At 39.1% G+C, this 13,029-nt stretch overlaps 1 protein-coding gene across 2 annotated transcripts in view; it reads left to right on the plus strand.

Moving 5' to 3' along the window:
* The window catches only part of BEND6 (BEN domain containing 6), a 37,643-nt gene that overhangs the window by 9,992 nt on the left and 14,622 nt on the right, over nt 1-13,029 (plus strand). Inside the window, exons 2-6 of one of the 2 annotated variants that reach the window (XM_032778404.2) lie at nt 8,024-8,252; nt 8,361-8,506; nt 9,004-9,099; nt 9,473-9,650; nt 11,635-11,852. In XM_032778404.2, the coding sequence (XP_032634295.1) occupies nt 8,057-8,252; nt 8,361-8,506; nt 9,004-9,099; nt 9,473-9,650; nt 11,635-11,852 (834 nt within the window). In that variant the 5' untranslated portion in view covers nt 8,024-8,056. Of the gene's footprint in view, nt 1-7,619; nt 8,253-8,360; nt 8,507-9,003; nt 9,100-9,472; nt 9,651-11,634; nt 11,853-13,029 lie in introns of those variants that run through there. The other variant, XM_075063732.1, reaches the window with a different exon arrangement.

Raw genomic sequence — 13,029 nt, forward strand, 5'->3', positions numbered from 1 at the left:
CCACATCTCTTTCTTTGTAGTCTTGCTTGATCGTTTCTTTGAAAGTCGACTAATGAAAGTAAACCACTGAGTTCAGTAAAGGCATCTCCCCAATCTTTGTGAGTCTGCACAACATATTGAGCTGTTAGCTAAATGAATTACTAATTTTAAAATAATATTATAATCCTCGAGCTATTAAATAGTTCTGCTTAGTAAATCCATTATTTTTCCTTTGTCATCTCTCAGGATTACAAAAGAAGGTAGATGGTTTGGTGCAGGAACTAGAGCATTTTCAAAGAAAATATTTCAACCTTATAATTAAAAACAGAATTGTTCTTATGGTGGACATTGGTATATTTAGGAATTATTAATTTGTCAAGGTATTTTTAGGTTGCTGAAGCTCACAGCATGCAGGAAACTGCAATGAAAAATAATCACCTCACAGAATCAAGATTTTTGACACACAGTACAAGGTATAGGCCAAACCCTGCCTACTGATAGTCCTTCCGACTTCAAATGCCAATGTGACTTTGAAATCAGTGAGACTACCTATGTAAATAAGATCATATGGCTTACTATGAGTAACATCAGTTCACACAGAAGTATCTCAAAATGTTTCACAGCCAGTTATACCAAACCATCCATTATAATTCAGTTATGGAGAAGTACAGTTGATAGATACTGATAGTAAGAATTGTGTAGCTAAATTCCCTCACACGTTGCCCTGAAAATTTGCTTCACTTGCATACCCCCTGCTAGTGGACATGGGGTAATTTTAAATGTATCTACAGGATCTATAAAGTTCTGCAGGGATAGCTCAGTGGTTTGAGCATTGGCCTGCTACGTTAAGGCTTGTGAGTTCAATCCTTGAGGGGGCCATTTAGGGACTTGGGGTAAAAATCTGTTTCAGGATTGGTCCTGCTTTGAGTAGGGGGTTGGACTAGATGACCTCCTGAGGTCCCTTCCAATTCTGATAGATTTTTCCCCTAATTTTCCAGCTAAATGCATAACAAAATATCTCTGTTGTTTCTGGGAAGTCTTGGCTCCATAAACCTTGCTTTAGAGCTGTGGATTTTTGCTTCTACATAAATCATTCTTTCCCATAAAATGATTATGATATCACTCTATAAAGTTCTTGAGCAATAACAGCACTTCTGCATTCCTCACTGAAGGCCTAATTCTTCTCCCTCTGAAGTGAATGATAAATTTCACACTGACTTCAGTGGGAACAGAATTAGACCATAGAACTGGAAAAATAAAATAGTTAAATAAGGCCTTATTTTTAATTATAAACTTGTTATGAGGCCATTTAAATTCTCTTGAGTTTCTACTTTAGTCCAAGATATTTTGCACCCATATCTTTAATTTTCTTGGGAAATTCAGTTTAAAAAGCAGTGGAGACCAAACTCTTAAATAGGACCAGTTTCCTAGCGCTGAGTGAAGTGGTTTTGGCTGCAGCAGACCCAGCTCTCTACCCTCCTGCTGGTAGCTGGTTAGCAGAGCACTTTCCAGTGAGAATTGGGATTATTAAAGGCTGGACCCAGAAGGCTGTCAATATAAAATGTTAACAATGGTAGTATATATAAATTTGAGAATTATCATGTTTCACTGCAATACTATGAGTTTAATCTTTTCTATGTAGGCATTAATCCTGGGAGGATAGGAAACAGGTATACAGTATAGGATTGTATGTTGTGGGCTTGATCTTGTTTCTGTTGAAATCAGTAGCAAAGCTCTCACTGACTTCAGTGAGAACAGACTCAGACTCAGTGAGTGGCTAAAAACACATGTTGTAAATTTGTAATACTTTACATTACATTTACTGAGAGGAAAGCGAAGTAGTGATCTCATCGTGGTATCTGCCAGCTCTCCTGCTGAATGGAACTGGAAAAGACTGTGTCAGCCACAGGGAGGGAGATGTCTTTACAAAGACCTTTGTGTTTATTTTTCTTATTCTGGCTTTCTTGGTTACTTAGTAACAGTATTGTATGTGCAAAATTGTATATTTAATGTCTGTTTAGTATGTGAGATGTGAGCATGTCTGCAAAAATTAGGGATCCATTTAATATATGTTTCCTCTACACTGCATGTAAATGGCAGATTCCACCTTTTTTTTAATTCTACAGGCTATCTGATTTCAGAGAAACTAGAGATAGATTAGGGTCTCTCAAGAGAAATAAACAGTAACTTTCAGGTACAGTAGTTATGAAATGGGTAGCTTGTGTTTTCAGACGGAGAATCTGGCAGTTGTAAAGTAACTTGCTTACAAAAGCATGCAAGTGTGGTTTTTAATAAATGGTACACAACTCCCTTCTGCAGTTAGTAACTGCACACTGTAATATTAGTGAACAATTACATCTCTTCCAGTTAAATGATTTAATCTACCAAAACTCTCAATCTGCCTCCCAAAGCAGAGAAAAAAAAGATTGACAACACAAGACCAGATTCATTCTAGACTGGTAGATTCTGAACTCCAAGCTCCAAAAGCAGAAAGTCCAGCAGGAATGGTGGCACTGGACTTAGCTGGTACAGCTTTAAAAGTGGCCAAGACCCTGTCAGGATGGAACAGTCTAAGGCAGCAGTCATAACCCCTCACAGGGTCATGAGGTTATTACGTGGGGATCGCAAGCTGTCAGGCTCCGCTCCCAAATCCCACTTCACCTGCACAGGGAGTCCTTGGACTTATGACACAATTGGTTCCTGAAAATTGTGTCTTAAGTTGAAAATGTCATAACTTGAATTTCAAAGAGGAACAATGTCAGATCGAGCATTGTAAAGTCGAAACTAACGTCGTAAAGTCAAAACATGATGACAATTTATAAACATTGTTAAGTGCTGTTGGTCGTAACTCAAATATCGTAAAGTTGAGGACTGCCTGTAGTGTTAAATATAAAAAAATGTGTTTTTAATTTATAAGGGGGGGGAGGTCGCACTCAGAGGCTTGCTGTGTGAAAGGGGTCACCAATACCAAAGTTTGAGAACCACTGATCTAAGGCAGCCGGGAGATGCATAGATAGCCTCTCCCTGGAGTCCTATACCAGTGGAGCTACTGGAGGCTGGAACGGATTATAAAGCTGCCCTCTTCTACAATGCAGGCTTATGAGTTGAGCTGGTTGGAGTTTATTGACCAAACATTTTTTCATTGGATAATGCTGATTCATTGAAAGTAAAACTGTTTTCTGGAAAAGATCTGTTTCAACACATTTCCCATTTTGAAAAGGTTTTGAGGAAAAAAGTTTATAAATTATCAAAATGTCACATTTCAGCATTTTTTTAAAATTAAAAAATTTGGCAGTTTTTACTATGATTCTTTCTTATTCTGCCCAAGCAACAACTAGTGTCCCTAACCAGGGTGTGTACACATTTGTTTTACATTTGTGGTGATCTGTTTTGTCAGATAGGATGCATCATCTCCTGGAGATGATGCATCCTATCATCCAGTCCTTACTCAAGCAAGACGCACACTGACTCCATCTGAAGAAGTGGGGTTTTTTATCCATGAAAGCTTATGCCCAAATAAATCTGTTAACCTTTAAGGTGCCACCAGACTCCTCATTGTTTTTACTGACTCCAGTGAGAGTTTTTCCTGTGAAAGAACTGCAAGACTGGCCTTCCTTTTCCTTCTATAGGTGCAGGATCTTGGATTTTTTCTTTTCTTCATTACAGATATTTTGTTCTACCTTTCCAACCACTTTAATTACTTTCTCAAGAAGATGCCAACAGACAGGTAGGTATTTATCCCTGAGGGTCTCTAGCTTGTCACAGTAAATTGTGTGAAGAGATCAGTGGGGTGGGGGGGAAATACCAAAGAAATCGAAGGTTGTGTTATTTTACTCAGTGTTTTTTATGTTGAAATAAAACTGATTTAAACCATTTCATGTCTAATATATTTAAAACAGCTGGATGCGTGCTGATTCGAGAACTGGATACTAGAGAGCCTCTGCCACCTCTTAAGCATTGCTTTCTTGCCTCAACCTCTGCAAAAGCAGCAGGAGCAGCAGCACAGCACAGCACAGATGCCTTTTAAAGCAGCCCTGAAAGCTCTGTGACTTCTCCCCCTAAAATCAGAGAAGTCATGCAATCCATAACTGTGTGACAAATCACTAGCCCTGAATATTATTTTCTAATTTCTGGCAGAGTCCCATGTTTTTAAGTTGTTATTTTTCTCTTTGTTTTTTTCTTGTTTTTGCTGACCACGTAAACCTGAAATCGCGCATGTTAAAGGCACCTAAGATGCGACAGACCTGTACTCAGCAGGTGTAAGAGCAGCAGAATCAGGCTCCTAGTGATTCATGACTTGTGGATTCCTTTTCCCCAGACATTACGTGTAAAGTTTTGGGTGTTTTCAGATCATCTGGGGCTTTCTAGTTGTTCTGAGAATCATAGAAGTATAGGACTAGAAGGGACCTCAATAGGTCATCTAGGCCAGTCCCCTTCTCTCAAGGCAAGACTAACTGATAACGAGACCATTTCTGACAAGTGTTTATCTGTTCTTAAAATCCTCCAATGACAGAGATTCCATAAGCTCCCTAGGAAATTTGTTCCAGTGCTTAACAAATCCTGACAATGGGGAAGTTTTTCTTAATGTCCAACCTAAACCTCCCTTGCTGCAATTTAACCCCATTGCTTCTTGTCCTATCCTCAGAGATTAAAGAGAACAATTTTTATCCTCCTCCTTAAAACAACCTTTTATGTACTTGAAAACTGTGTGACTCCCTCTGTCTTCTCTTCTCCAGACTTCTCCAATTTTTTTCAGTCTTCCCTCATAGGTCATGTTTTCTAGACCTTTAATCATTTTTGTTGCTCTCTTCTGGACTTTCTCCAATATGTCCAGATCTTTCCCGAAATGTGGCGCCAAGAACTGAACACAATGTCCAGCTGAGGCCTTACCGTGCAGAGTAGAGTGAAAGAATTACTTCTTGTGTCTTGCTTACAACATTCTTGCTGATACATCCCAGAATGATGTTTGCTTTTTTTGCAACAGTGTTACACCGTTGACTCATATATAGCTTGTGATCCACTATGACTCCGAGATCCCTTTCTGCAGTACTCCCTCCTAGGCAGCCATTTCCCATTTTGTGTGTGTGCAGTTGACAGTTCCTTCCTAGTGGAGTACTTTGCATTCATATTAAAGAAAATGTAATCTCATGAAATTGCACTTCCCTGAAAAAATGTAAAATAGAAGTACAACTCAGTCCTACACAATGCTACTCATATCATACCCAACAAACTCTTCATGGAGAGTACTAATGATAATTCTTATTCCTTTTTTTTAAGGATAATTTCTTTCTCAGCCTAGTAGCTATCACTAGAGCAGGGGTCGGCAACCTCTGGGATGCGGCTCAGCAGCGTAAGCACCCTGGAGGGCCGGGCGAGTTTGTTTACCTGCCACATCAGCAGGTTTGGCTGATCACGGCTCCCACTGGCGTCCCTTGGCCCGTGCTGCTTTCCGCTCCCCCCAGTGGCCTGGGACAGCGAACCGCAGCCAGTGGGAGCCACGGTCCACCAAACCTGCCGACGCAGCAGGTAAACAAATTGGCCCGGCCTGCCAGTGTGCTTACCCTGGCGAGCTGCGTGCCAGAGGTTGCCAACCCCTACACTAGAGCATCATATCATTAAGCCTTTTGAGAGGAGTGTATTTGGTCTTTTGAAAATTAAGAGGACAAAATATATCCCTGTGCAGAGGGCCAGCTCTTCTGAAGCATTTCCATGGTTCACAGGCCTTGTGCTAGCCCTCCGTATAGGGGTGAATTGCCTTTTAGAGCATTGAGCCAGACCTCACTCTGGCATAATAGCCTCAAACAATTGTGCTCCTTTTCAGCTCCTGGTTAACTACATGACAGCCCATGCATACACCACCAGATCACCTTTACACAGAATGAGATCAAACAAATCACTCAGTTATCACATTTGGGCCTTCATACATTCACTGGTTTGTAAAACTGATGTACCTCCCTGAACCGATAGATGGATCCATATATGTGTCCATGAGAAGAATAAAGTTTGGCAAAAGCCCATAGCTATTTCTAAAAATTCTAATGACCATTTAAAAGTAGAAAATATTTTCAGAAAGTAATACATGTATATGAACTGACTTATATTTGTAGTAATCCATTTAACAATAATCTGCTCCCATTTGAATGATGTTGCATTGTTTTTAATAGAACAAACTAAAATATAAACTACTCCAGTTTGCATTTTGTTCCTTCTCTTCCCCCTGCCCATGAATTTTCAGTACTGCCAAGAGAATTAAAATAGTCCTTTCCTTCCTTTGTTTTAAGAGTCTAATGTAAAAGAAATGGGTGTGTGTGTGTGTAAATGTTGGTTCTGTGTTCTCCTTATAGCCTTTAATCTAGTTCATAAAAGGCAGCCCAACTGTCTAATAGTCCTGAGATTGTCATTTCATATATATGTCAACTTTTCCATTGCCAGAATGTGTCAGACTCCATCCAGTCACTTATCCTTGGTGTTCTGGGTTGCTCCTATATGACTAAGTGTACTGTACATCTTGGTGCCCATAGTATGACTAATAGTCTTTTTAGTCATACATCCCTTTAAATAGCATACACAATACGTATACCTCAAGTTGCAAGGATAAACTATTGTCTGAAGTTTTTATCATCTTTGTACCTTTAAGCCTTTGGAGTCTATATTATCTCACAGAGGTTTTACCTCTGCATTCAGGACCCTATAAGGTGAGGCAAACTCCAGGCATAGTGGTCAGGGGGCAGCAGACAGATAAGGAGACAAGGTAGTAGTGTGGAGGCAGAGACCCTCTGTATGAATGCCCCTTTTCTTCAGTGGATCCCCTATAGTGTATAGGTTTGGAGAACATAAGAACAGCCATACTGGGTCAGACCAAAGGTCCTTCTACCCCAGTATCCTGTCTTCCAACAGCAGCCAATGCCAGGTGCCCCAGAGGGAATGAACAGGTAAGCATCAAGTGATCCATTCCCTGTCACTGATTCCCAGCTTCTGGCAAACAGAGGCTAGGGACACCATTCCTGCCCATCGCAGCTAATAGCCATTGATGGACCTATCCTCCATGAATTTACCTAGTTTTTTTTTTGAACTGTCTTATAGTCTTGGCCTTCAAAACATCCTCTGGCAATGTGGTGAGTTCCACAGGTTAACTGTGTTGCTGTGTGAAGAAATACTTCCTTTTGTTTGTTTCAAACCTGCTGTCTATTAATTTCATTTGATGGCCCCTAGTTCTTGTGTTATGAGGAGTAAATAACACTTCCTTATTTACATTCTCCATGCAATCATGATTTTATAGACCTCTATCATATCCCCCCTTAGTCGTCTCTTTTCCAAGCTGAAAAGTCCCAGTCTTATTAATCTCTCTTCTTACGGAAGCCGTTCCATACCCCTAATAATTTTTGTTGCCCTTTTCTGAACCTTTTCCATTTCTAATATATCTTTTTGAGATCAGTATCAGAAGGGTAGCCATGTTAGTCTGGATCTGTAAAAACAGCAAAGAATCCTGTGGCACCTTATAGACTAACAGACGTTTTGGAGCTTGAGCTTTCATGGGTGAATGCATCTGACGAAGTGGGTATTCACCCACGAAAGCTCATGCTCCAAAACGTCTGTTAGTCTATAAAGTGCCACAGGATTCTTTGCTGCTTTTTGAGATCAGGCGACCACATCTGCACTGAGAATTCAAGATGCGGCCGTACCATGGATTTATATAGAGGCAATATGATATTTTCTGTCTCATTATCTATCTCTTTTCTAGTGGTTCCTAACATTCTGTTCGCTTTTTTGATTGCTGCTGCACATTGAGACCAAATCTCTTTCCACTTCTGTGGCTGTATGTATGCTAGGCAAACTCTTCCCCTCTCCCCTTTTGAAGGAAGATTTCGCAGGAGACTTGGTTAGTTTTCTCTTCCTCTATACAGGTTATTTTCACACAGAGAGGGCGACAGATTGTAAAATCCAAGGAGGAGAGGGTTGGATTTTTTTTTTTAAATCTGTTTGTAAAGCTTCATGTACTCCAGTGACATGATGAAATAATTATTTTTCCTATGAAATTCTTCAGGCTGTGGCTGTGTGACAAGAAAATCTCTTAAAAATGAAAAAGTTCACGCTGTTCGATTTTGTAAATGATAATTCACTACAAATCGGAGAGACTTCATGGATTCAGGATCTTCCCAATGACAGCAGTGAACTAGAAGGACTCCTGAAACCAAATGAGCAGGTGCTAGTTAACTGGCCTGTGGGAGAAAGGAAGACAGAGAAACATTTAGTAAAAGTAGTGTACATGAGTGGTGAGTCCATCTGCAAAGCAGCCCATTTATAAGAATTTAATTTCAGATGTCACTAGATGATTAGCAGAATAGTATCATTTGCTTGGACTTCTCTTTCCTCCACTTCAGATGACCCTCAAGAGCTAGTTGAGATGATGCAAAAGATATTGCAGGCAGATGAAATTACAAAAATACAAGTTGTTGGAAAAGGCAAGAGGAAGAGGATTGAGATGATATTCTCAGAGAGTGAAGATAGTGACCTGGACAAAGGGCAGGTGGGTTTTCAGTCTCTGTTGTTTTCCCAGGTGTGAACCTGTTACTTTTGTGCCTTAGTATAATGTTCCAGTCCATTGTTACTGACTTTTCTGGGTACACAGTATGTGTATGTTGACAGTGGGGACAAAGGTAGGCTTCACATGCCTTAGCTCAATGACATGTTGGGGTAATTGATAACACAGGTCCAAATCTTCCCTCCATCCTTATCAGAAGTTGCAGAAGGAGAAAACGTATGTAGAATCTTCACAGCTGCATCATCCCCAGTATGAGAGGGGTCTGACAATACTATAAAGTGGGCAGGGGTCATGGCGTCTGACGTCTGCCATGGACTCAGGAGAACTCATGGATCTCAGAACTGACAAGAGATACAGACATTTTTTTTCTACTCAAAGGACACAGTAAGGCCAAAATGAATAAATGTTTGTAGTGTACAATGAGATCTTCTGACAGAAAGCACTGTGCGAGCACAAATGTATTATCATGCGGTTGTTTTCAGGGGAAAATGATGAAGAGTATAAAAAGAAAGAAATTACAGGCCTCTGCCTCTGCCAACATCCTGAGTCAACTTGAAACATCTTTAATTAACAAACAGGTACAACATCTTGTCATCAGTAATTTGCAGCTGTGAACCACAACAAAGCTGAGGTTCACATTTAAAAAAAAATTATATAAAATTGTAAGTGAATTTAGTGCCACTGAAAGATGCTATCTTAGTAAATATTCATATAGTGCTGGAGACATAAAGTAGTGTATTAAAGTTAAGTATTGTTAATATTGTAGTCAACCAGTTTGATTGTAAATTGAATTACAATATCAATGTTAGTTAAGTTGATTATTAAAGTGAACTCATATTTATACTTTGTGTGTCTTTGTAAATAGAATAGATACCTTTAGCCAAAGAGTTTAATAGTAGATACTTTTATTTTCTGTTGTTGCTCTATAGCACAACTTATTTATTTTTTCAGAGAGAACCATATTCTGGAAATGCGTTTCTGTGCAGCGAAAGCAGCAGTGATGATGAGGAGCCCTTGTTTCAGTTATCCAAAGTGGAACTATGTGCCAAAATAAAAAGTCTGAAAAGGAAACTGACAGACAGTATGAGAGAAAACTGTCGCCTACGGCAGTCACTGGTCATGCTTCAAGGTAAACTTCGGGAAAATGGGTTTCAGAGTGCTAGCCATGTTAGTCTGTATCAGCAAAAAGAATGAGGAGTACTTGTGGCACCTTAGAGACTTACAAATTTATTTGAGCATAAGCTTTCGTGGGCTAAAACCCACTTCATCGGATGCATGCAGTGGAAAATACGGTAGGAAGATAGATAGATAGATATATAAACAGAGAACATGAAACAATGGACACTTTTTGATAAAGAGGAGAGCTGAAAGCACATAAAGCCCTGATTGTTGTGAGGACACTTACGTGGGAATTGTGAGTGCTCAAGCACTTGTCAAGATCTAGCTCCAAATTAATAAAAAAAAAAGTCATTTCTGCGTAACTACAGCATTTAATTCCAGTTAGCCCATAGATTAAATCAGTTTAAAAAGAGACCATGAGATCACTGAGTTTAAAGATGGAAAAAAATCTGTTAAATCAGCCAGATTGTTCCTCATAGAACATTTCCACGTGCCTTGTATAACTGTAGGTAAGTGTGAATAACTCTAGCAACTGGGACTCCACTGATCAAAGTCTAACTGACGTTATTGTTTGGCAATTTTTGATATTCTAAAATTTCCCCTACTTAGTTCTATCCCTTCGGTTCTAATTATTCATCCCTGAACCAAACAATTTCTTCCATTTGAAAACCATCAGTTATTTCTAGGGGATGCCTTGAAATCTTTTACCTAATTTATATTCATTTCGCTCTTTTAACTTTAATCACTTTTGTTAGTCTTCTCTGGATCCCGCTCCAATTCATTGTTGTTTTCTTAATATGTGAGCCAAAACTATATGCAGGATTCAAAATGTAGATGAACAAATGCTGCTTAAATAGGGTTTGTCACCTGCCACCATATATACAACCCAGTATAACGTTTTTTTCCCCCTTGGTCACCATATGATGTTGCAAGCACATACTCAGTTCAGTTCACTGTCTACCTAGTCCTCTCTCATTGTTAATTTGTTTCAGTCTTCCCTCACCCATTTTACCTTTGTGTTCTGGATTGTTTTTCTCTAAATGTATCAGTACCATTTTTTCAGGTTGAATGTGATATTGTTAATATCTGGATACAGCGGTGGTGTAGCTGTTTTGGTTCCAGGATAGTAGAGAGACAAAGTGGGTGAGGTAATATATTTTATTGGACCAATTTCTGTTGGCAAGAGACAATTTTTGAGCTTACCTAGAAAGAGCTTACTCGCTCTCCAACAGAAGTTGGTCCAGTAAAAGATTGTTAATGTCTGTCCATTTTATTTAAATTGCTAGGTCTATTTCTACTTTCCTCTTGAGTGCTCATATTTCCCCCTTGCTGTATAATTTCTATTAGTTTAATTACTGTGCTTTTTGCTTCCTCTTTATCTCTTACAGTGTTTCATCGGATCATGCTTTGCCACTCCACTGAATGTAATCTTTGTAATGGACTCACTCCAGAAAAGCTCATCTGTGTAAATAATATGTTGACCAAATAAGGGGACATTTTAAAGGATTTCTTATAGCAAGAAATAAAAGGTCAAATGCAGCCAGACATACCTCCATTCAAGTGAATAGAATTGGACCTGCTTCTAACTATTCTGAATTTGGCCCAGACTCTTTAATCTTGTAGTGCTGTACGTATTTTGAGAAAGCAGTATAAGAGAAAGACATGAAAAACAGTCAGGTCAGCATTACAGTGGGCATGTGTTAACCAATGGCTCCTTTTATTAATCTGCAGAGAGCTAGCACACTGCTTATATTGGAAGCCTGATCTCCATTGTGGGGTTTATTTGGTGACGTGGAAGGAGTTTAAAAAAAGAAAACACCATTCTAATGATATCTCTGCTGATTTCTGGGGTTGGTCTAAAAGGAGACTGCAACTCCTGTTCTTTTTACGACTGCGACAGGAGTTTGGTTACAAAAATACCTGTATACATGAAACTAAACCAAAGTTTAGTAGCATCAGTGGCTATTCTTAGTGATCACTCTTTCCAATTTCAGTGTTGCCACAGGCAGTCACACATTTTGAGGAACTGGTAGGTATGGCTGAGGCCCTGCTCAAGGGGGGAGTGACCACATCTGCCTCCAGTATTCATTCACACACTGTCTGGAAAGCATCAAACAGTTCTTTATCAGATTCATATGCAACTATCCACAGTAACTCCAGTTCACCGATAGCATTGAATGTGGAGGAAGAGGAACAACAGCCTGAGAAACAGGTTAGGTGAAAGCTTATTTCAGCAATAAGAGTTAAATAAAAGTTGTTATAGTGCAACGTTTATTGAGACTATGTAAAGCAGGGGTTGGCAACCTTTCAGAAGTGGTGTGCCGAGTCTTCATTTATTCACTCTGATTTAAGATTTCGCGTGCCAGTAATACATTTTAAAGTTTTTAGAAGGTCTCTTTCTATAAGTCTATAATATATAACTAAACTATTGTTGTATGTAAAGTAAATAAGGTTTTTTAAATGTTTAAGAAGATTCATTTAAAATTAAAATAAAATGCAGAGCTCCCCAGACCAGTGGCCAGGACCCAGGCAGTGTGAGTGCCACTGAAAATCAGCTCACATGCCGCCTTTGGCAGGCATGCCATAGGTTGCTTACCCCTGATGTAAAGAAAAGTAAACTTCAGTAATGATAATTTTTATTATCAGACAGTAATTAGGATACTTAAGGAATTTATGAATAAATAATCATTATCCTTTTGTGTGTGAGAGGTTTCCCATTAGACACAGTGAATCACAGTGCACCCTCAGGTACAATTTTGCAAATCCCCTGACTTCAGTAGATTTTCATGTCTGTGGGTGAGGACAGAGCATGGACCAGTATGAAATGCTTTTCAATTCAGGGAATAAATCCTATGCTTGGCTGTGCAGGGGGGACTTTGATTAACTTCAAAGAGCTGAGGGGAAAATATGACCTTAAAGTTATGAAAGAAGGTCTAACTCTTTCTTTTTTAAATAATAAATAAATAAACAAAGGGAGAAGAGTGTCTTTCTGCCCATGTTAAAGAGATTGGCCACAACTTAATTGGAGTTACTCTGATTTTGGATCGCGCGACCTGGGTTCCAGATGTTCCATTATAGTAATAGAGCATTACCAGGAGCTCACAGGCACAGAATCTGTACAGGAAAAATATCAATGTAAAGATTTAATTAAATAATAACTCCATTAGTTTTTGCATTCATAATATAATTAAACGTTTCAATGTACTGAGTCATGCCAATCCGTACAGATCAATTGTATGGACTTTATTTCACATGTCCCTAAATCAGGGAAAATCCATTTAAAACTACTAAGCTATGATGATTTTATTAAATATTACAACTGTTATGTACAAAATCTACCCTGACATCTCCAAATAAGCATACAGGTCCATATTTTCTAAGTGGTCTTA

Source organism: Chelonoidis abingdonii, chromosome 3, assembly GCF_003597395.2.
Source record: "Chelonoidis abingdonii isolate Lonesome George chromosome 3, CheloAbing_2.0, whole genome shotgun sequence".
In the NCBI taxonomy this organism is placed as follows: Eukaryota; Metazoa; Chordata; order Testudines; family Testudinidae; genus Chelonoidis; species Chelonoidis abingdonii.